Source organism: Rhinopithecus roxellana, chromosome 4 (assembly GCF_007565055.1).
Source record: "Rhinopithecus roxellana isolate Shanxi Qingling chromosome 4, ASM756505v1, whole genome shotgun sequence".
Lineage (NCBI taxonomy): Eukaryota > Metazoa > Chordata > Mammalia > Primates > Cercopithecidae > Rhinopithecus > Rhinopithecus roxellana.
This window is the reverse complement of record NC_044552.1, coordinates 14,693,926-14,717,540: the sequence shown is the minus strand read 5'-3', so window position 1 is coordinate 14,717,540 and position 23,615 is coordinate 14,693,926. Positions and strand designations below refer to the sequence as shown.

The 23,615-nt window shown below is 40.7% G+C and overlaps 1 protein-coding gene across 3 annotated transcripts in view; it reads left to right on the top strand.

Moving 5' to 3' along the window:
- FARS2 (phenylalanyl-tRNA synthetase 2, mitochondrial) overlaps positions 1–23,615 on the top strand; it is a 533,375-nt gene that overhangs the window by 179,121 nt on the left and 330,639 nt on the right. For all 3 annotated transcript variants that reach the window (XM_010371342.2, XM_030928686.1, XM_030928687.1), the window contains exon 4: positions 14,857–14,988. In XM_010371342.2, the coding sequence (XP_010369644.2) occupies positions 14,857–14,988 (132 nt within the window). The remainder of the gene's footprint in view (positions 1–14,856; positions 14,989–23,615) is intronic.

Below are 23,615 nucleotides of genomic sequence, written 5' to 3'. Positions count from 1 at the left end.
GCCTCCCAAGTAGCTGGGATTACAGGTGCACGCCACCATGCCTGGGTGATTTTTGCATTTTTATTAAAGACAGGGTTTCACCATGTTAGCCAGGCTGGCCTAGAACTCCTGACCTCGGGTGATTCACCCACCTCGGCCTCTCAAAGTGTTGGCATTACAGGCATGAGCCACCGCTCCCTGCCTAATTTGTATTTTCTTAGTTGATAATGATGCTGAATATTATGTACTTATTTGCATTCATATAACTATTTGGCAAAGTATTCAAATATTTTGCCCATTTGTTTTCTTTCTTTCTTCTTTTTTTTTTTTTGGTCTTGCTCTTTTGCCTGGGCTGAAGTGAAGTGGCATGATCTTAGCTCACTGCATCCTTGACCTCCCAGGTCAAGTGATCCTCTCACTTAAGCCTCCCAAGTAGCTGGGATTACAGGCACTCATCACAATGCCAGCTAAGTTTGTTCATATTTTGTAAAGATAGGGTCTCACTATATTGTCCAGGCTGGCCTTGAACTCTTGGGCTCAAGCAGTCTGCCCACATTGGCCTCCCAAAGTGCTAGGATTAGAGGTGTGAGCTACTGCACCTGACCCTATTATCTTTTTATTGATTTTTGAAACTTCATGAATTTTGGATATGATTCTTTTGTGGGATGTGGGATTTGCAATATTTTCACTCAGCCTTTTTATTAGTCCCTCAAAGAGCAGAAGTTCCTTAACTTTGATGAAACCCAATTAACCAATTTTTTTCTCTTATGGATTATGCTTTTGCTGTTGTTTCTCAGACATCTTTCCTAACCCAAGGTCACAAAGATTTTTCTACTATATTTTCTTATAGAAGTTTTATAGTTGCAGTTTTATATTTAGATTTATGATTCCTTTGAAGAATTTTATGGATGATCTGAGGTACAGATTGAAATTTTGTTTTGCATATTGATATCCAGTTGTTCCAGCATCATTTGTTGAAGTGACCTTTCCTTCTGCGCTGCAAAGTCTTTGTACCATTGTCTGGAATCAATTAACCATATATGTCTGGGGCTATTTCTGGACTCTCTATTCTGTTCCATGCATCTATTATTTGTCTATCTTGACACAATACTTCACTGTCTTTTTCACAGTGGCTTTATAATAAGTCTTGAAATCGGTTGAATTCTTGTGGCTTTGTTCTTTTTACAAAGTGATTTTAATTAGATTGTTTGCATTTGATGTTATTGTTGATATAGTTGGATTTAAATGATCCTTTTGCTATTTGTTTTCTATGAGTAACATTTGGTTTCTTTGTTCCCTTACTTTGTTTGGATTAATTGTATTTTTTATGACTCCATTTTATTTCCTTTGTCTTATGAGCCGTAACTTTTTGTTTTGTTATTGTAGCAGTTGCTTTAGGGTTTACAGTTATCGCAGTCTCACTTTGAGTGTTGTTACCCCACTCCTGTATAGGGTAAGAACAGCAGACTTCCCTTTTTCCCATCTTGGCCTTTGTGCCGTCACATATTTTAATTCTTATGTATGCTGTCAACTCCTAAATATGTTATGATTATTTTTGCTTTGAGTAGTTGATCAGCCTTTAAAGAGATTTACATCATAAGAAAAGCCTTTTTCTCTGCTAGGTCCTTACCATCTTCAGTGTTCTTTGTCTGGGTTCCCAACCGATTTTTCCTTCTGCACAACCGAGGGCCTGCTTCTGCTAGTGATGAATTCTTTTGCATTTGTATGTCCGATAAAACCTTCATCTTGCCTTTATTTTTGAGATATTTTCACGGGAAAGGAATTCTAGATTAATCGTTTTTTTAGTTTTACTTATTTATTTTTGAGATTGAGTCTTGCTCTGTCACTCAGGCTGGAGTACAATGGCGTGATCATGGCCCACTGCAGCCCCCAAGTCCTGGGCTCAAAGGATCCTCTTACTTCAGCCTCCTGAAGAGCTGGGACTACAGGTGTGCACCACCACACCCTGATAACTTTTAAAATTAAAAAAAAAAAAAATTATAGAGAGATGGGGTCTCACCATGTTGTCCAGGATGGTTTTGAACTCCTGGCCTCAAGTGATTCTCCTTCCTCTGCCTCCCAGAGTGCTTGGATTACAGGTGTGAGCCACTGTGCCCCGGCCCTTTTCATTTTTTAGAGATGTTATTCCTGTCTCTTTTCACTGGCACTGTTTCCTGTGAGAAATCTGCTCTCAACTTTGCTTTTGTCTTTGTTTTTCTGTACATAATGTGTCTCTTCTCTCTGACTGGTTTTACAATGTTTTCTTTGTCACTGATGTTAGGCAGTTTGGTTATGATGTACATAGTTAAAGTTTTCTTCAGATTTCTTAGGTTTGGAATTGGTTGAGCTTCTTGGATTTATGTTTTTCATGAGGTCTTGCAAATTTTGGTCAATTATTTCTTCAGATATTTTCTGTCACTCTCTTCCTTTAGGTACTCCACTTGCATCTGTATGTGGGCACTTAAAACTTTTCCGCCACTGGTGCTCTGTTCATTTTTCTTTCATGATTTTTTTTTTCTTCTATATTGCATTTTGGATAATTAATATTGCTTTATCTTCAAATTTACCAATATTTCTTCTACACTGTCTTAATTTTCTGCTAACTCCATCCTGTGTATTTTTCATTTCATTCATTTGCTTCAGTTTGGATATTTTTAATATCATCCCTGTTTCAACTTAAAATGTTTAGTCTTTCCTCTAGCTTTTTGAACATAGCAAATATTATTATAATTTTAACTCATTTTTTTCCTACTAATTCTGACATCTGCCATTCCTTGGTGAATTGCTTTTGATTTTTCTGTTCTTTATGTATTTTGTTTCTATTTTGCATGCCTGGTAATTTACTGTAGGATATTGCCAAACATCGTTAATTTTACCTTCTGATGCATTGGATATTTTTTACCTTCCTAATATCCACGAGCTTTGTTCTGGGATTACTTAGAAACACTTTGATCCTTTTAGGTCTTCTTTTTAAGCCTTATTAGGCAGGACCAGTATAGAGTTTAGTCTGGGGATAGTTTTGCCCAATACCTGTGCCAGACCTGTCTTAGCTCTGTAACTGATAACCCGTGAATTACGAGGCTTTTCCGCTTGGCTGTTGAGAACTGGCACTATTCCTGGTCCTGTGTGAGCTCCATCTTTATTCCCTCTAATCCTTTTGTGTGCTTTGTTCCCTGACCGCAGGTAGATTTTTCAACACACATGATCAGTGTTCGGTTGAATACTGAAGGGGTTCCTCTGCAGATCTCCAGAGTTCTCTGCACAGCTCTCTTCTCTCCTTTCCTCTGCCCTGAGAATTCTAGCTATCCTGCCTCGTCCAGACTCCCGGCTCTGTCTCCTCAAATCAAAGAGACTGTTGGGCTCTCCCGTGCTCTCCTTCCTTCCTGGAGCAATGTCAGGTCTCGCCCCTCCGGGGGGCCTGTGTCCTTGGTCACCTGGTGTCCCATGTTTTGAGTGGTGTTATTTTATATATTTGTCTGTTTTTTATTTTATTTTATTTTGTAGTTTTTCATATGGAGGGGTAAAACTGGTTTATTATTCTGTCCTGTCCAGATGTGGAAGTTTCTCTTTTTCATTTGAATCGTTTGGCTACTCCTTCTGGACCTTCCTTCCTGCAATTTTTATTACATCTCATTCCCCTATTCGCCTCCATTATATTCTTACGTCTCTGTCATCACTTACTCTGTGTGCCTTTTTTGGTCTTCTTTTCTGATGCAGCTTAATGTTTGTGACAGGAACTCTTTGAAAGGGTGGCTAGTGTTTTCCTTCTCAGAGAAGGATTTGACTGGGAGATGGATACAGTCCTGAAGATGCATTTTTAGATCTGGTTTACAAAACCAGAATTTTTTGAATTTTATTTTCTAGAACACATCAGTGAGTTATGCTTTCATGTATCTCTTAGGATGTCTAAAACACACTTATTTTAAGGTTTCAGATTGTTTCATAAAAATAATCTCATCTGAGGTAAGTTAATGTTTTTTTTTTTTGAGACGGAGTCTCGCTCTGTCGCCCAGGCTGGAGTGCAGTGGCGCAATCTCAGCTCACTGCAAGCTCCGCCTCCCGGGTTCACGCCATTCTCCTGCCTCGGCCTCCCGAGTAGCTGGGACTATAGGTGCCCGCCACCTTGCCCGGCTAGCTTTTTGTATTTTTTTTAGTAGAGACGAGGTTTCACCATGTTACCCAGGATGGTCTCGATCTCCTGACCTCGTGATCCGCCCGTCTCGGCCTCCCAAAGTGCTGGGATTACAGGCTTGAGCCACCGCGCCCGGCCAGCAGTCAAATCTTAAAGCTCCAAAATGATCTCCTTTGACTCCATGTCTCACATACAGGTCAGGCTGATGCAAGAGGTGTGTTCCCATGGTTTTGGGCAGCTGTGCTCCTGTGGCTTTGCAGGGTATAGCCTCCTTCCTAGCTGCTTCCATGGGCTGGGGCTGAGTGTCTGCGGCTTTTCCAGGTGCCTGGTGCAAGCTGTTGTGGATCTACCATTCTGGGGTCTGGAGGACGGCGTCCCTCTTCTCACAGCTCCACTAAGTGGTGTCCCAGTAGGGACTCTGTGTGGGGGCGCCTACCCTACGTTTCCCTTCTGCACTGCCCTAGCAGAGGTTCTCCATGAGGACCCTGCCCCTACAGCAAACTTCTGCCTGGGCATCCAGGCATTTCCATGCATCTTCTGAAATCTAGGTGGAGGTTCCCAAATCTCAATTCTTGACTTCTGTGTACTCGCAGGCTCAACACCACATGGAAGCTGCTAAGGTTTGAGGCCTGCACCCCCTGAAGTCACGGCCCAAGCTCTGCGTTGACCCCAGTAATGACTGGGATGCAGGGGACCAAGTCCCTAGGCACACAGCATGGGGATCCTGGGCCTGGCCCATGAAACCACTTTTTGCCACTAGGCCTCCAGGCCTGTGATGAGAAGAGCTGCCACAAATACCTCTGACATGTCCCAGAGACATTTTCCTCATTGTCTTGGGGATTAACATTCTGCAGCCAGCTTGAATTTCTTCTCAGAAAGTGGGATTTTCTTTTCTATTGCATTGTCACGCTGCAGATTTTCCAAATTTTTATGCTCTGCTTTCCTTATAAAGCCAAATGCTTTAACAGCACCCAAGTCACCTCTTGAATGCTTTGCTGCTTAGATATTTCTTCTGCCAGATCCCTAAATCGTGTCTCCCAAGTTCAAAGTTACACAGATCTCTAGAACAGAGACAAAATGCCGCCAGTGCCTTTGCTGAAACATAACAAGAGTTACCTTTGCCCCAGTTCCCAACAAGTTCCTCATCTCCATCTGAGACCACCTCAACCCGGACTTCATTGTCCATATCACTATCAGCTTTTGGTCAAAGCCATTCAACAAGTCTCTAGGGAATTTCAAACTTTCCCACATTTTTCTGCTTTCTTCTGAGCCCTCCAAACTATTCCAGCCTCTTCCTTCTACAGTTTCAAAGTCACTTACACATTTTTGGATGTGTTTTCAGCAGTGCCCCACTCTGCTGGCACCAATTTACTGTATTAGTTTGTTTTCACACTGCGGATAAAAACATACCTGAGACTGGGAGGAAAACTGGGCTTAATGGACTCACAGTTTCACGTGGCTGGGGAGGCCTCACAATCATGGCGGAAGGTGAAAGGCATATCTCACATGGTGGCAGATAAGAGAAGAGAGCTTGTGCAGGGAAATTCCTGTTTTTAAACCCATCAGATCTCATGAGACTTACTCACTATCAGGAGAACAACATGGGAAAACCTGCCCCTGTGACTCAGTTACCTCCCACTGGGTCCCTCCCACAACACGTGGGAATTCAAGATGAGATTTGGGTGGGGACACAGCCAAACCACATCGCCTTTTATCTTTCAACTTAGACTCTGCCGGTTAGGTTCTCTTTCTCTTTCTCTCTCTCTCTCTCTCTTTAAATCATGAATGTCACTGTTGTGTGTTAGGAGAACAAGGACACAGACCGTGCCTTCTTGGTCTCATGAGTGTGCTTTGTGTTGGAAGCTGAGTTAATGTGGTGTTGCACTGTCTGCTCCAGTGGAGGGCAGCATGGGGCTGTGTTGTCCCACACACCTGGTTCTGATCCTGGCATTTACTCTCTTCTGTAAACCGAGATTAGATGTGTAAGCTGTCGCAGTCACATTTCCCTCATCTGCAAAGTGGGAATGAGAGTAATGATTGTGCAGTGTATATGCCAACCTCACATCAGCGTAAGTATGAAGTGAGAGGAGGCATGGGAAATGTTTAGCACAGTGCCCAGCACATAGTAAATGAACAGTAAATGTCAGTTACTCAGGAACACAATTTAGAAATGTTTATTTTTTCATATTTTATTAAAAAGTGAGATATTTCAGATTATGAGCTGAATTTCATGACATTCAGTGAAAAAAAATTATCCACTGAGTGTTTATGAGGTGCCAGGTACTGTGTTAGGTTTTTTACACACTGTTGCATGCTGAATTGTCACAGAAACTCTGTGAGATATTCTTATTTTTGACAAAACTGAAGCAGCGCGAGGTGAAGTAACGGGCCTGAAGTCACTCAGCTGCAAGTGATAAAGCTGAGATTTGCTTCTAGATCTGTGTTGGCTCTTAGATCCAGGCTGCCCCCCAACCGACCAGCTTTATGGAGGCTGGTGTGTGAGCCTTCTGTCTACAATGCCTCTCTGTGTAGCCTGCAGGGATCTGAAGATGGTTTCCTTCGAGAATGGGTTGATGAGAGGATCGAAGACCAAAGGGCTGTGCTGTGGCTTTCCCTGAGGCTGGGATGCTCTTGGACTGTCCCCTCTGCTGCTTGATAGAGAGCAGGGGAGTGATCACTTAACCTAGTGCCTCTGAACCCATACCCAGATTTCAGAATGAGGGGCCCATTAACTGGTGCCATACTCCATTTCTCATTTCCTTGTGAGGTAGAGAAACGATCGTATCATCTTACGATCCAAGCCCTAGTCAGAAGGATCCCTGTGTAGAGGAGTCCCAGGGAAACAGTGTGGAACTACACTTTCACACACTGGTCTTTCTGCCAAGCAGAAGAATAATAGCTGTGGGACCAGTTACGCCATTGCCAATGGTGGAGGAAATCGCCTGCCTTTTATTTTTCCCCTGTTGCTTTGTGTATGTCTTAGCAGGAGTCGTTGTGGCTGAAACAGTGTTAATATCTTCTGCTGTGTGCTTGGGAGGTCCCACACTGGAGGATTTTATTACCCTCTCTGAGAGGAAAGAGGTGGTATTTACCATTAACTTTGTAGTAGGAATGGTTTTATTCCACTTGGCACTCTGCAGCGCTGGACTCCAGGGTACATGGTTGTGTGGACACATAGGATATATATGGCACTGTTAAAGAGTCACAGTGGTGGCATTGCCAGGTTTGTAAGGCCCTAGGTAGAGATGAAGTGTAAGTCATGAATGACTTCATGCTGCGTGTGAGGTGGGCTTTGGAAACAGAATCAGTGTTTGTATTCCCACATGGATGCTTCAGGCTTTAAAAGTGCCTCTTCTTCCTATGATTGCCAGCCACGTTTACTGAGTCCAGAAGACACTCTTTTCTCCTCTTAGGGGAGAGACGAGATGCAAACAGCAAGGGTGAGGATGGCAGCCCTGGGAATCTTATCTGTGGGTTTTCAACTGTTGCTTTATCTAAGTGGGAGCTGTGTAAGAGGGTCGAGCTGGTATTCTTTTATCAGCAAAGCCCTGGATCTTTGTCTGGGACCTACAGTCTCATTGTATTCCTTTACCAGTTAGTTCTATGGCCTTGGACCCTGAGCTAATGTTAGTGCAAAATATTATACAACACCTATTGAGGGTGTTTTGGCAGTATTTATTAAAATCATAAAAGCCTTTACTCTTCATCTCAACAGGGTATTTAGTCACAGCATTGCTTTCAGTAGCAAAATACTGAATATACTCCAAGTGTGTGTCAGTAAGACTTCTTATATGAATGTGGGCCACACGCAGGAATCTTTGGCAGGAGTAAGAAAAGGATTGAGGTCGTGCTGTATGCCTTCATATGGAGAGGCCTCCAGACACATCATTCAGTGAAAAAAGTGTGGTGCCACGTAACGTGCACACTATGCTGCTCGTTGTATAAGAAAGGAGGGAAAATAGAAACAGATACTTGTACTGGCTTGCATCTGGCAGTAAAAAGGAAACCCTGAGAGTTTACTGTAAGGGTCCAGGAGATTGGGGTAAGATGGGAAAGGGAGGTAAGTGAGGCTTCTTCGTCATACCCTATTACATAATGAGATGGATTCTGTTATAGTATTTTGATTTTGAACCTTGTGAACGCATTACCTATTCAAAACAAAACAATGTCTAAAAGAACGCGGTTAGAACACTATTGAAACATCAGGAAAACACGGGCTCTATCGAAAGGTTATGGGTCTTCAACAGAAGCAGAAGAGATGGAATCATCAGGTGTCTTTGACGGTGGCGGCGGTGCGATTTCCCTTGGTTAGATTGTGGTTATCGAAGATGATCCCAGCTTTTTAAGAATTTATTCCCAGCCAGAGAGTCCCCTCCTTCCTTTTTCTTTCCACGTTCCTTTCCTTCCTTGGATACACGCTGTATAGCTGTTCAGAAAGTGTGAGTAGCAACACTTATATTAGACCACTATATTCTACTATTTTTTTGTTTGTCAACTGAGGGAAAATCTATTTTAAAAATAATGCCAAACACCAGTGATTAATTGCATATTTGTTTAGTTAATTTAAAAAAAATATTTGCTTTCATGAAGGGTACCCCTGGTATGGTGTAGAAAAATCACTGGTATATGCTCTAGTTTGGGCCAGGGATCTTTCAAAATTTAAATTCTACCACCCGTGGAAGGCAGTTCTGATAGCAAAGTCCCACCTTTAAATGTAAACGGTATGGGAAACAGCAGAAGAATCTCTTTCATGAATCAATCAATCAATCAGGGAAATGGAATGTGATGTTTCTTCAGAATGAGATCCATAACAAAGGTGGGATGGGATGGAATGACATCTACTTAAATGCTTACAGTATGTCAGACAGAGTGCTCAGCGCCTTCAGGGATTGGTGGGAAGAGACCAAACACACACACACACACACACACACACACACACACACACACACACACTCACACACACACACACCCTCCAAGTGTCCCTGGTTGGTCTTGCCAAAGGTGCCCCATCCCTGTGGCAGGTAGTGTCCTGCCAGAGTTGAGAAAGGCTTAGAATTCTTGCTCTACCTCTTCCATTTGGGCTCATGTCACTGTCCTGAAGGAATTTCTACTTAATTCTGAAGTTCCACTTGAGGGATTGCTTCTTGACTTTGGGCTCTCCTCATTCTTGAACAAACTCAGCATCCTCATTCAGAGGAGAAATTCGAGTCAGTGTCCAGACCTTCAAAGAGGATCGCTGCCTTTTGAGAAAACCTGGGCTCCCACAGGGTCTTTTCTTGAAACCACTGGGTGGTCTCCCTGGGTGGGACAGCAATCGTTCTCCCAGTGTAGAGAAAAGGCGGGCGGGGCTCCAAGAGGGTAAGTAAGACTTCACAGGAAAAAAGGTAGAAGGCTGAGGCTTGAACCCAGGTGTGGTTTTTTCCGAAAGTGTGCTTTCTTTTATGTGGCTCTAGGCTGAAAATTGAGGTGTAATTTTTGACAATTGCTGTCATCTCAGAGTTCTGAAGCCATTAAAAGAGCTCTGAGCTTCATTTGTGTGGTTTAGGAAATTAAGTTCCCCTTCCCCCTCATAAAAAGAAAGAAGGGAATAGAAAAAAAAAACACTTGGCATTATTTTCCGCTAGATATATAGTTCATATATGCACTTAATTATAGCCCCAATAAGAGGTTAGTCTTATGCAGAATGAATCCATATGATTTGGACATGCTTACTAAAAATTCTGCTCTATTAATATATAACACGAAATACATAATTTTTAGTAAATATTCTGACTTCTAATACTTGACATGTAAAGTAAGTCATACTCAACATAGTTTTGAGCTAGTTATCTGGCTTTTAATTGTATCTTTTAATACAAGAAGCATGTCAAGATGCTTTTTCAGCTAGATATAATAATACCTACAGTAATTTTGGGATCATAGGGTGAAAAACAACAAGAAAGTGTATTTTGGGGGTTATATCAAAGTATTCAAGAAATAATTTCACTACCAATGATTTTTTAAAAAAATCACTATTAATGTATCAATGTAACAATTAATTAATTTATTTATTTGAGACTGAGCCTTACTCTGTCACTCAGGCTGGAGTGCAGTGGCTCAATCTTGGCTCACCGCAACCTCTACCTCCCAGGTTCAAGCAATTTTCATGCCTCAGCCTCCCGAGTAGCTGGTACTACAGGCATGTGCCACCACACCTGGGTAATTTTTGCATTTTTAGTAGAGATGGGGTTTCACCATGTTGGCAAGGCTGGTCTCGAACGCCTGATCTTAAGTAATCTGCCGGCCTCAGCCTCCCAAAGTACTGGGATTACAGGCATGAGCCACTGTGCCCAGCCCTCAATATAACAAATTTAAATTGTTAAAATGTATAAGAGAATATGGTATATTGGGAAAAAGTTCACATTAATATAATTTACTTTCAAATAATTACTATTTATGTTTGAAGTAGAGACACAGTCTACTCAAAAATAGTGCTTTGCAAATTTTGGCCTTTTTTTAGTTGACACACAATTGTACATATTTATGGGGTATAGAATGACATTTTAATACATGTATACAATGTGTGATGATGAAATTAGGGAAATTAGCATATCCATAATGATATTCTCTTCAATAAATGATGCTGGGCAAGTCCTATCTTCCTCACCGTATACAAACCCAACTCAAAATTGTTTAAAGACTTAAATGTAAGACCTGAAACCATAAAACTACTAGAAGAAAACATGGATGAATTGCTTCAGGACATTGGTCTAGGCAAAGGTTTTATGGATAAGACTTCAAAAGAACAGATTTTGACTTTTGTCTATTTATGGGAAAGAGGCAAATCTTAAGAACTGAAGAAGTTCTTAAAGTAGCAGAACAAAGGAAATGAATGGTGTATAGATTTGGCATTCTTTGTGGGATTGTATAGATTTTAAAAGGAAACTGAGCAGAGGATCTGAGGGGGTAAAAAGGATTAAAAACTTCTGATCTCATTAGACACAACTTTTACCAGTCTGTGTTTTCCGTTTTAGTTTCTATGGTGTTATCAATAGGTTCTGCTCCATTAAACTGTTAGTGTTTATCATCTCGGTGGATTCTGAAAAACATTGGCTAACTTCCCTGCTTTTCTTGCTTTGCTATGTGTAGTTTTCACTGTGGAGCAGTTACTTTCATTGTTGTCAAAAAAGACGCCTGCAGGATGCTTGAAGAGGAAGAAACTGAGGACTGTGGTGGCTGAGATCTTAAACCAAAAAAAGAGCAAGGGTTGATAAAACATATTTTATCTTAATAATTTGTTCAGCATTATAGAAATTTTCCATCCAAAGCTGTAATTGTTTTTTCTTATTATAGAAATGGTGAAGCAAAAGCCCTTCAGTGAAGGAAGGTTCCTGGAGAAGGGAAGAGCCATCACTTCACTTCTCAATTCTGTCCTTGAGTTGTGCTGACGCCATCAGCACCAGCAGCTCTAGTGGGTGTCTGTAAACAGGGACCTGTCTCTGTGGAGACCCAGCTTGCCATGAGACCATATGCAGTAGACTCTAACTGAGTTTAATAAACGTTGATTATGGAATAACTTTAATCAACAGTTGTAATTGTTTTGAGTGCTTAATAATGTCTTGAAGTGACTTCTTCTTGGACTAGGGGAACCTAAGGTATTACAGTTGTGAGAGATGAAGTTGTATAACTGAACTCTTCCGTATTTATTTAGCCTATCCAAAATGATTTTTTTTTTAACAGAACCTAAGGACATACTGAGAAAGTAAACTTGTGTAGAACTTACTTTACCGCTATGTTCCGAGCATTTAGGTAATGTTTAATTACATACAATTAATTACATTTAATTATATGAAATCATGATGTTAACCCTGAGTCCTGTTCCTGCTTTTGGTAAAATTCAGGCCAAATATCAAAAGCCAGGTACACAAAATATTTCGTTCCAAACTGTTCTCATAAAATGTTTTTTGCTTATCTGCGAAGAGTTATTAAAAAAAAGATAAAAATTATTTTGTCTGTCAGTCCTTCTGCACTCAGCTTACATGTCCCAAGGCGTCACACATTTCCGTTTGTTAGCAGGATTGTCTCTGGTGCTTTTTACAAAAATATTGATAGGGAATTGTTGGTCCTAAAGATGGGCAAGGATACAGGTATATAAATTCCTTCTTCTCAGAATACAATCCCAAATAAGCAGTGGCTCTGCATGTCCGAGCTGCCACACAGAAAAGTCGACTACTCTGGGGGACCTGGGGACATTTCTTCAATGGCCTGCAACAAGGCCACCTTTTTTTTCCCCCAGTTAGAAAAAGTGTTGATGCGATCACAGCAATAAAAAGGAATGAACTGTTGATAGGTGCAACAACACAGGTGAATCTTAAAATAACCATGGTGAAAGAAGCCAGAAAAAAAGGAGTACATTCTATATGATTTCATTTTTATAAAATTCTAGGAAATGCAAACTCATGTATAGTGACAGAAGAAATCAGTGGTTGCCTGCGGATGTCGGGGGTCAGGAGAAGAGTGGGGCAGTGGGCGGGAGGTAGGATTACAAAGGGGCATGAGAAAACTGGGAGGTGATGGTTATGTTCATTATCTTGATTGTGGTGGCAGTATCATGGGTGCATACGTATGTCAATATTTGTCACATTGTACATTTATATCTGTGCACTGTAATGTTTGTCTATTATACCACAGAGAAAATAAGAAGGGGAAATACTGTATGACTGTTGTAAACAGAAATCAGTTGACACTTGTCATAGACAGTAGGTAAGAAGGAAAATAAATGCAATTAAAACAAAACAAAGAAAAATCTGCCTTCTACTGTGGAATCTGGGGCATAGGAAAGCCCCCTGTGTTTGATAATTACACTCTTATCTAATGTTTGACTCTCAAAATATCTTTGTTGATGGGCAGGAAATTATGTTTTAACTGTCAAGAGCTGGGTTTTGGGGCCGAGTGCCGTGGCTCGTACATGTAATTCCAGCACTTTGGGAATTTGAGTCAGGAGGATTGCTTGAGGCCAGAAATTCAAGACCAGCCTGGTCAACACAGCGAGACTTCATCTCTAAAGTAAAAAAATTAGAGAAATTAGCTAGGCATGATGATGCGTGCTTGTAGTCCCAGCTACTCAGAGGCTGAGCCAAGAGGATTGCTTGAGCCCTGGAGTTTGCAGTTACAATGAACTATGATTGTGGTGCCACTGCACTCCAGCCTGGGTGACAGCGTGGGATCCTATCAAACAAAACAAAAAAACAGCAAGAGCAGGGGTTTTGGTGTTGGGCAGAGCAGACCTGGATTTGGCACAGTGGCCCAGTCATCTGCTAGCTGTGGGACTTGGGGCAAAACTGTTGCCTTTTTTTTTTTTTTTTCCCTGAATCTATGAAATGGGTTGGTAGAAGCATAGTAAGTCTTCAATAGATGGAAGCCATTTTTGTCATTATTTTTATTTGCTTCACATTGTGATTTACACAAGATTTTTAAAATGTAGGTAGTTTGGGGTGAGAACATACAGTATTCTAAGTTCACGAGGGGCATGTCCATATTACCATGGAGAATTGAGTACTTTAGCAAAGCGTTGCCTAAAAAAAGAAGAGGTCAGCACGGGAAGGGGAAGGAGCACAGGGACAGGAACATAGGATTTGTCAAAATGCCCACTTTTTTCTATGTTCTTCTCAGTGGGCATCGAGTTCCTAGGTGACCCTCTGATATGGTTTCACTGCTTTTGGTGACCTCTGCTCTTTGCAGGCTTTAATTGTTTTAAATTCATTAGTCTTTTCCCTTGTTAAATAGTAAGGCCATTGCTTAAATTTCAGCACTTTTTCTCAAAAGTGCTATATTTATGTTTGCTTATTTAGAAACTCATTCTGGCGTTTAGCATATGTACTTTTTATCATTCATCTGTAGGAAAAATGTTGGACTTTTAAAATGTTTTGCTTAAAATTGACTGATAGATTTTTTTTTTTTGAGACGGAGTCTCGCTTTGTCGCCCAGGCTGGAGTGCAGTGGCTGGATCTCAGCTCACTGCAAGCTCCGCCTCCCGGGTTCACGCCATTCTCCTGCCTCAGCCTCCCGAGTAGCTGGGACCACAGGCGCCCGCCACCTCGCCCGGCTAGTTTTTTTTGTATTTTTTAGTAGAGACGGGGTTTCACCGTGTTAGCCAGGATGGTCTCGATCTCCTGACCTCGGGATCCGCCCGTCTCGGCCTCCCAAAGTGCTGGGATTACAGGCTTGAGCCACTGCACCCAGCCGACTGATAGATTTGGTTTAATCTGACTTTATTAGCTTTATAAACTTAAAAATAATATATATCTATGTATACTTATGGAAGTAAAAGTTGATCAGTTTATCTTAAATTGGTCATATTGTTGATATATAAGTTTGGAGGAATATATGGTAAAAATATACTTTTTTTAACTCTGAAATAATGTCATTTTCATATATAGAAACTAACAGAATTACTTGCTTTCCCATGATCTTGGCCTAGTTTTTTCTTCTGCCAGCTGGTGGCAGGGATTTGACAAGTGATTGATTTGGTTTCAGAGGGTCCTGGAATTACACAAAGTGTTTTTTATATTGGAGAAGACATGCCCAGTTTTTCACAAGTTTTAAGATTTATTGCCTCGCCCTAACATGTTGCAAATTAGTTTGTTTGCTATTTATTTTACTCAGAATGTAGTAATTGGTGTCATTAGTGGAAGGGAAAATTTGATCATAAGAAAGGGCAGACAGCTATTTAACACTACTTATTTGTTTCTTTGGTAACTTTGCAGGGCTGGAGATAAGATGGGTAGACTGCTACTTTCCTTTTACACATCCTTCCTTTGAGATGGAGATCAACTTTCATGGAGAATGGCTGGAAGTTCTTGGCTGCGGGGTGATGGAACAACAACTGGTCAATTCAGGTACAAAAGAATCCCACATTTTGTTTACACATGCTCTAAAGGAACCCTCCCTTCTCAGGCAGCTCCACTGCACACTTGCAGGTATTTACATACTTCTATGGGGACAGCAGCATCATTGGTCTCTCTTCAGATTCCCCTCTAGATTTGTCTTTGATACTAAGCCCTGGAAAAACTTATTTCTCACATATCTATTTGCGAAGGCTCTTTGTCTTTGGAGATCCTCCTTGTCAGCACTTGGCTGCTGGATTTGTACTTTGTGATTTTGTATTCGTTGATACGTTGCTTTGTAATTGCCCCAAAGGCTTTTGCTGCACGTCACAGGAGTGTAGTTTGTCTTTCAGACTATTTAAGAACAAAGACAATGCATAATCCATTTTTGTTCTTACTGCACTTAGTATAGTGTCCCAAATTCAGCAAGTATTTTATAAATGCACTAAAACGCAGTGTAAAAACACATAGGCCCATGATGCTTAATCCATCACCTCCCTCTGCATAGGCAGTGCCACCTGACTGAGAGAAAATGGAAACACAAGGTTGCTGATTGAATTCTACCCATATCTATAGGCATTTCAGAAAGATCTGTCTGGCTCTTTTCTGTCAGACCATTGCTGTGAGTTCTTTTTTTAAGTCACTATCTGAGTTTAGTATTTTTTAAAGTAACTATCTGAATTTAGCATTTTTTAAAGTCACTATCTGAATTTGACTTTTTAACTCACTGTCTGAATTTAGTACTTTTTTGAAGTCACTATCTGAATTTAATTTAAAAATATTACAGGCTCGTGCCTGTAGTCCCAGCACTTTAGGAGGCTGAGGTGGGTGGATCCCCTGGGGTCAGAAGTTCGAGACCAGCCTGGCCAACATGGTGAAACCCTGTCTTTACTAAAAATACAAAAATGAGCCGGGTGTGGTGGTGTGCCTGTAATCACAGCTACTTGGAAGGTTGAAATATATATATATTTTCTTTTTTTTCTTTTTTTTTTTTCAGAGTATAAATTCTCCAAGGAAAAAAAGGGAAAGTTGGTTTGGACTGGGCATGTGAGCTCACTGCATGAGCAGTGAGGAAATGATGTAGATTGTTCAGGAAACCTATCTTGTTCTGCTCCCTTAGAAGGACACTTGCTGCTTGACCTTGGAGGGCAGTTCTGACTCAGGGTTCACTGCCCAGCCTCTTGTAACAGAATGAAGAGGAGTCCTTCTTGGTAGCTAAGAAATGTGAATAGACCATGGGTAAGGACATATATGTGGGGATGGGCTTGGAAAATGAGGATGAGCAGGCAGGGTGCATAAAGTGCAAGAGCTTGTGTTACCTCGGCTGGGAGACTGGAGGCCTGGCCTTCCCTTCTTACTCTTAGGTACTCTCTAGCTGCAGAGGCCTGGACTCCACAGGCTCCCAGATTCCTCTTCATCCTGCTGAGAAAGCCTCAGGAGAAAGCCTGGCACAGGGCTGGAGGCTTCGTGGACAGTTTTAAAATAGGTGAAGAGCTGTCCTAGAGGAGAGGGAGCATAGGGGTTGACATCAGGACTTGGGAGGAGAAGTTGTGAGGCCTGGGCTTAGGTGTCTGGAAACCCAGGGTTTTTGTCACAACTCTGTTCATTAACAGCTATGTATCTTTAGGCAGGGTTCATCACCCCATGAGCCTTGGCCTTCTCATGGTTAAGATGGGTGCAGGGATGCACCCTCAGAGTTCTATTATGGGGATAGATTGAGAGGATTCCTCTAAAGTGCTTAGCAAAAGGGTCTGGCACACAGTGAACATTCAATAAAAATTAACTGCTGATGTTGTTATACTGAAAATTTTTCTAATGGTTAGAGCCATTTATCAACAGAGGGTCCCCTTAGTAGGAAATATTTAAACAGAAGTTGTTCTTGCGTGTCATAGAAACAATTTCTAACCAAATGTAATTTGTTACCTCTTTGACCTGTAGTCATGTCTGTGTCCGTGATTTTATACTGAGTGAGTGATTTTACAGGGAAAAAGAAAAGTAAGAGTAATAAACAGGAAGAAAAGGAAAATCAGCTTAATAGACGTATATGCATCTCAACAGAAAACGTAAAATACCGGGCGTGAATATGAAATATTTAATCTCTCCTTGAGTAGGAGCTGACTTCAAATACCTCTGTGATGTTTTGATAGTTTTGTTTTTTAGAAAAAGACTTGAATGGCTGCTCGGCTTCCTCCCAGCAATGCCTGGTGTCAGGAGGCTGGAGCTCAGAAAGCAAATCAGGGACGATCAGCTTACACATCAGTTGTCGCTTGGAATTGCACTTCCTTGCACGGTTTCCAATATCCTTGATGGGTTTTTATGAGGTTGATTCACACAGTAATTGGCTGAATATTGTTATCTGAAACAGGTTTCAAAGTCATTATTGCACATTAATGAGGCTGCTGTTCTGCAATTAGATCAGCCGTGTTAGATATTCTTGAATGGAATGATAAAGTGAAAAAGACACCTAAGTTGTAAATATGTTTCAGAGAGTCACAGTGATGGTAGGATGTGCTTTGAGTTTTGGGGAAACTGTACACATAAAAATTAATTAATTAATTAATTTTTGAGACAGAGTCTCACTCTGTTGCCCAGGCTGGAGTGAAGTGGCACGATCTCAGCCCACTGCAACCTCTGCCCCCCGGCTGAGTTCAAGCCATTCTTGGGCCTCAGCCTCCCGAGTAGCTGGGATGACAGGCACCCTCCAACACACCTGGCTAATTTTTGTATTTTTAGTAGACATGGGATTTCACCATGTTGGCCAGGCTGGTCTCGAACTCCTGACCTCAGGTGATCCACCCACCTTGGCCTCCCAAAGTGCTAGGATTACAGGCATGAGCCACTGCGCCCAGCCATAACATTTAAGTTAAATATTTCACAAGAGAGGGAAATGAAAGAAATGGAAGAAGAGACAACTGTATAGAAGAGATTCTGTGTAGACTTTGCTATTTGAATTTGAAGTTACTGTGACAGAGTTCTGCTCTGTGTTCTCAAATTCGAAGGTGTTTGGATGGCTGTAGTTAAAATTTGTAAACTGCCTGGCAGTCACTAACCACAGACATTTGCAAGTGCAGCTAATTTTCTGTTTTTTGAGTTCGTATGGCATGGAGAAAGACCGAATATGTGTACTTTATCCTGCTCGTTCAGTTTTGCTGTTCTTTCTATCTCTTCTGTATTTGCTTCCCTGCTCTCCCTTCCTTTTTCCTCCCCACCCCTGCTCTTTCCCTTTCTTTACTTTTCCTCATTCCCTTCTGATTTTAAAGAGAACTTCCAAGAAACAATATAATTGATGACTCCCCTTTAAGGTTCTTATAGAGAATCAGGTGAGTGCTAAAATAACCAGAAAACAAAGAAGCTGATGGAGCAATGATAGTGGCAGACATCAGTTGAGTCCTTCCTGGATGCCAGCATCCCATAAAGCATGCTTTATATGCTTTCTTTCATTTAACCTTGCTAGCAAGGTTCCAAGGTAGATGCTATTATAACCCGTGTTGTACAGAACCGGAGAAAGGTAATTCAGATCAAATAGCTAGACAGTGCTAGTGAAACTTGCCAAGTCTTTCTGACAACAGTTAACTAATAAGCTCTGCTCCCCAAATAGTAAATTGCATGATTTTGAAGTTGCTAAAAATGCATTTCAAATAAATCATTCTGCCTAACATAGAATGAAAGAACTGAAATAAAATGAAACAAATACATAGCAAGCAAAACTTTATTTGTTCCGTAGTTACCTCTATGGAAGGGCTATGCCCCCATGTGTGTTCTCTCCCTGTGGTAAAGTGTGTTTAATTAAAGCATGAAATTAGATTGCTAATTTGAACAGTCAGTAAAAACATTTTATTACACATTTAAGCGACTGTGGCATATATGTGTTTTATGTGTGGAACATGGCCTTCTAAATGGCTTCTAGCATTTTACTTTATTCTTCTTCCCTAAGTCGTAGTGTCTTCACCATTGCTCTCAGGATCCTTAGACTGAGTGATTGTGATGTGACTGGTTTTCAGGCTGAGTTGGTTGTTTTTCTTTTAGGGAGGTATTTTGAGGACAGTACTGAGTCACGTCCCCAAATACTCCACACCTGCCTCCCGCTGGGTTGACTCAGGCTGCTGTGTCTTTTCACATTAGTAAATGGAGCGCCCCGTCCAGAGCCATCACTGGGACAGCTATGGGCCGTGACCGTGCCAGGAAGGAATTCACCACTCCTTGCCCCTGTGAAGTTTAGAAGATTTTACGTGGGCCAAGAGGGAGAAGAGGGAGAAGAAGCTTGATAGTTAAAAGTATCTTTTTAAAAATGAAATTTCCTTCCTTACCTTTTTGTCAAAATTTAAAAATTGGCTCTTTTGGGAAAACCTTGTAAACAGGTACATGAGCAGTTTCTGGTTTTAAAGGATCATTATTGACTTGCTTATCAAATATTTCTTGAAGTCCTTCTAAGGCTCTATCAAAGTGAGTAAGCATTGCTCCTGCTTTTGAAAATATCACAGCACACACAGACGTATAAACAAATGATTACAGTACCATGTGGTAAGTATTCATAACGGGGTACTGTGGGCAGAATGTGTGGGGAAGAGACGGGTTAGAGAAGGTGGTGCCAGGCCTTTCCCTGGTTACATTCAGGATGGAATATTAATGCGATAGGTGTTTGAAATGTGCATCCCAGAGTTAGTTAGGTTCTTGTTTGCAAGGACAGATGTAGTTTCTCTTTGCTTTTCCTATATTAGCATGACTCTATTTCCAGTCTGCCCTTCTCTCTGGTAGTTGATCTCTCTAGCCTCTACACACACTTAACATGGTTCAGTGTTGTTGATCTAAGTTGGTGAATCTGTAATAGCATGACCCAAGGCAGTACTAGTAATAAATATGCCATTTATATAATTAGTGTCTTTTGTGTGCAAGGCACTGTGCTGGACAGAGGAAGTTAGGAAAACGGATGAAACATACCTTCTCCCTGTGAAAACTTGTAGCTCTGTGTACTAGGGCAGAGAAGATTGTGTCGTTAGAACATAGTCATGCATAGAAATGCATTTTGTGAGCATGAGCTTTGTGAGACGAGAAAAGTGAACTGTGTCTATCAGTTGGATCGGCAGGGGCTTCCTAAAGGAGGCGGTCTTTGAACTGGGCCCTAAGTGGTCATTCTCAGACGTGTGACTAGTAATTACTTGGAGAGGTTATTTAAAATGTCTGTTCATAGAGCATCAGAATCTGGAGGTCTGGGATGGAGACCAAGATATGAATATTAAACAAATACCCTAGATAATTCTTGTGAATGGCCCAATTCAGAGCATACTTTGAAAAGTCTATAGCATAGGTTGAATATTTTTCCCAATTTTTTGGGGATATAATTGAAGTGTAATGAACTGCACATATTTAAAGTATACAATTTGATCAATTATTGACATATGTTTACACCAGTGAAACCATCACCACAATCAAGATGATAAATGTTTTCATTCCCAGCTGTTTCTCATGCCCTTTTTGTAATCTGTTCTTCCCCTTGTTCCTGTCTTCAGGCAATGACTGATCTACCTGCTGTCATTATAGATTAGTTTGGATTTTCTACTATTTTATATGAGTGGAATTATACAGTGTGTATTCATTATACCTGGCTTCTTTCACTCAGCATATAATGATTTTGAGATTTATCCATGTTGTGTGTAGTGTGTATCAATTTATTTCTTTTTATCTGGAGTAGTGTTTCATTGTAAAATTCTTTTTTTTTTTTTTTTTTTTTTGAGACGGAGTCTCGCTCTGCCGCCCAGGCTGGAGTGCAGTGGCCGGATCTCAGCTCACTGCAAGCTCCGCCTCCTGGGTTTATGCCATTCTTCTGCCTCAGCCTCCCAACCAGCTGGGACTACAGGCGCCCGCCACCTCGCCCGGCTAGTTTTTTGTATTTTTTAGTAGAGACGGGGTTTCACCGTGTTAGCCAGGAGGGTCTCGATCTCCTGACCTCGTGATCCGCCCGTCTCGGCCTCCCAAAGTGCTGGGATTACAGGCTTGAGCCACCGCGCCCGGCCCGTAAAATTCTTTGTGTGGACATATATTTCCATTTTCTAGAGGCAAGAAGCCTATGAGTGGAGTGTTCTATAAATGTCAGTTACATCAAGGTAATTGAATAGTGTTGTTTAGCTCTTCTTTCTATGTTTACTGATTTTTCGGTCTTAGTACTCTATCAATTGCTCAGGAAAGAGTAAAATTTTCTACTATGATTAAGGACTTGTCTATTTTACCCTTTTATCTGTCAATTTTTCTTTATCTTTTTTTGAAGCCATATTATTAGGTACATATATTTTCATAGTAGTTATGTTTTCATGAGGAATTGTTCCTTTTATCATTGTGAAGTGTCTTTCTTTGTCTCTGGTAATTTTCCTTGGACTCTGTTTCATTTACGTTACAATATCCATTCCCGCCTTGTCTTCCTTCTTCCCCAGTTGCCTTTATATTGTTATAGTTACGTATATTACAGCTACATACATTGAAAACCTCACAATTCATTGTTACAGTTTTTCCTTTAAACAGTCATATGCATTTTTAAAAACCTTAAGAGGAAAGTAGTTTTCTTTTGTATTTACTTAGCTGTTTACCATTTCTGTTGCTGTTCCTTTATTCCTGAAAATACCTCCTGTTTCCTTCTGGTAATTATTTTTCCCTTCAATAAGAAAAACTTTCCTTAGCATTTTTTATAGACCATGTCAAGTGGTGATAATTTCTTAGTGTTATTTTTTGTGAGAATGTTTTTATTTCTCCTTTATTTTGAAGAATGTTTTTATTGAATATAGAATTCCAGATTGATGGATTTTTTTTTTTTCTCAGCAACTTAAAGACGTTGATCCATTGTCTTCTGCCTCTGTAGTTTCTAAAGAGAGAGCCATAATCTTTTTAGTCATTCTTCACTTGTAAATACTGTTATCTCTCTCTTTTTTAAAAAAAATCATTAATTATAATTTTTTACTGTGGTATCTGCTTACTTTCAAGACTTCTCCCCCCTCCCCCCATCTTTGTTTTTCAGCAGTGTGATTTTGATATGTGTAGGTACGGTTTTCTTTTAAGTTTATCTCACACTTATGATAGATATTTTGATTTTGTCCCAGGAGACCCCGAGACTCTGCTTACTTTTTTTTTTTTTTAATCTTTTTCTTTCTGTTTTTCAGATTGGATAATTTCCACAGATCCATCTTCATGTTCATTGACTCTGTTCTCTGTCATCTCAATTCTGCTGCCTTGATCACCAAATACATTTTTATTTCAGTGCTTTTTTTTGTTTTAAAATTTACATTTGATTTTGCTTTATAGTTCCTATTTTTCTTCAGAGAATTCCTGTATTTTCATTTCTATCAAGTTTGTTTTTGTTTACCTCATAGAGCAAAGTGACAGTGGTTGCTTTAAGTACGTTTAATGTCCATTATCCAAAATGCTTGGAAAGAGAAGTGTTTCAGATTTTTGGATTTTGGAATATTTGCATTATACTTACTGTTTCAGCATCCCTAACTCAAAAATCGAAAATTCAAAATGCTCCAATGTGCGTTTCTTAATGGGCATCATGTCCATTCTCAAAAAGTTTCATATTTTGGAGCATTTTGGATTTGGGATTTTTGGATTAGGGATACTGAACCTGTATTTCTTTGATAGTTCCAATGTCTGGATCGTCTTGTGATTGACTTCTGTTAAGAATTGGTGACATTTTCCCGTTTGTTTGTAAACACATTTGGGATTGTATATTGCACATTCTGAATGGCGTCCTGTCATCTGCGGTGATGTTGATGTTTTAGTAGGGTGATCAGCCTCGTGAGCTCTAGGCTTTCAGTGGGATCTGCTTCCTAGGGGCAGCGATTCAGTTCTCAGTGTCAGTTGTTGCTGGGCTTATTTTTGTCCATCCTGTGCTTAAGGGGTTAGTCTGCAACTTATGTGAGTGGTTCAGATCTCAATTCGGTTTGCGCAGCTTTTTCTATGCTGGTTTGAGTCTGTGCTGTGTGTGTGTCACTCCAGTGTCAGGCTGATATCTGTGCAGGTTTCCACAGAGAATGTGGGCATCCTTTCCTGGGCTTTCTCTACCCCAAGATCATACCCTCAGACTCCTCAACTTGCAGAATCCCTTTATCTGCAGACAGACAGACAGGTTTCTCTTTGAGTTGAGTTGCCTGTGTTGTTGTGCAGCTGTGCAACTGGGGCTCACCTTTGGGGCAAAATCATATGAGAAGAAAACAAAGCAGGAACTTCACCCTGTGTGGGTTGCCTTTCCAAGTATTAACTCTCCTTTATAATTTTTCTGTTTGTTTACTTTTCAGAGTCCTTTGTTAGTTGTTTAGATATTTTGGTTGTAATCAGAGAGAGGGATGGACTGGTGGGCTCATGCCCCCATAGTGGACCTGAACTGTAGTTTGGGTTGTGTATGCACTCCAGGTGAAAGGATAATTGCGTGACACACATTTGGTGCTGGAAATGTGTGGTATTGGCTCCACTTGTCTATTTACTCTATCAACTTTATTAATCAGAATTAAGCCTGGTACATTTTTGAGGCCAGTTATTTGAGACTGTCTAAGATTTGTGAAACTCTGGCTCGTTTCCCTCCTCCCGCCCTTCCTTCCTTCTCCATTCCTTTCTTTCACCTTCCTAACTTTCCTTTCTTCCTTTAAGTCAGTCTTGCC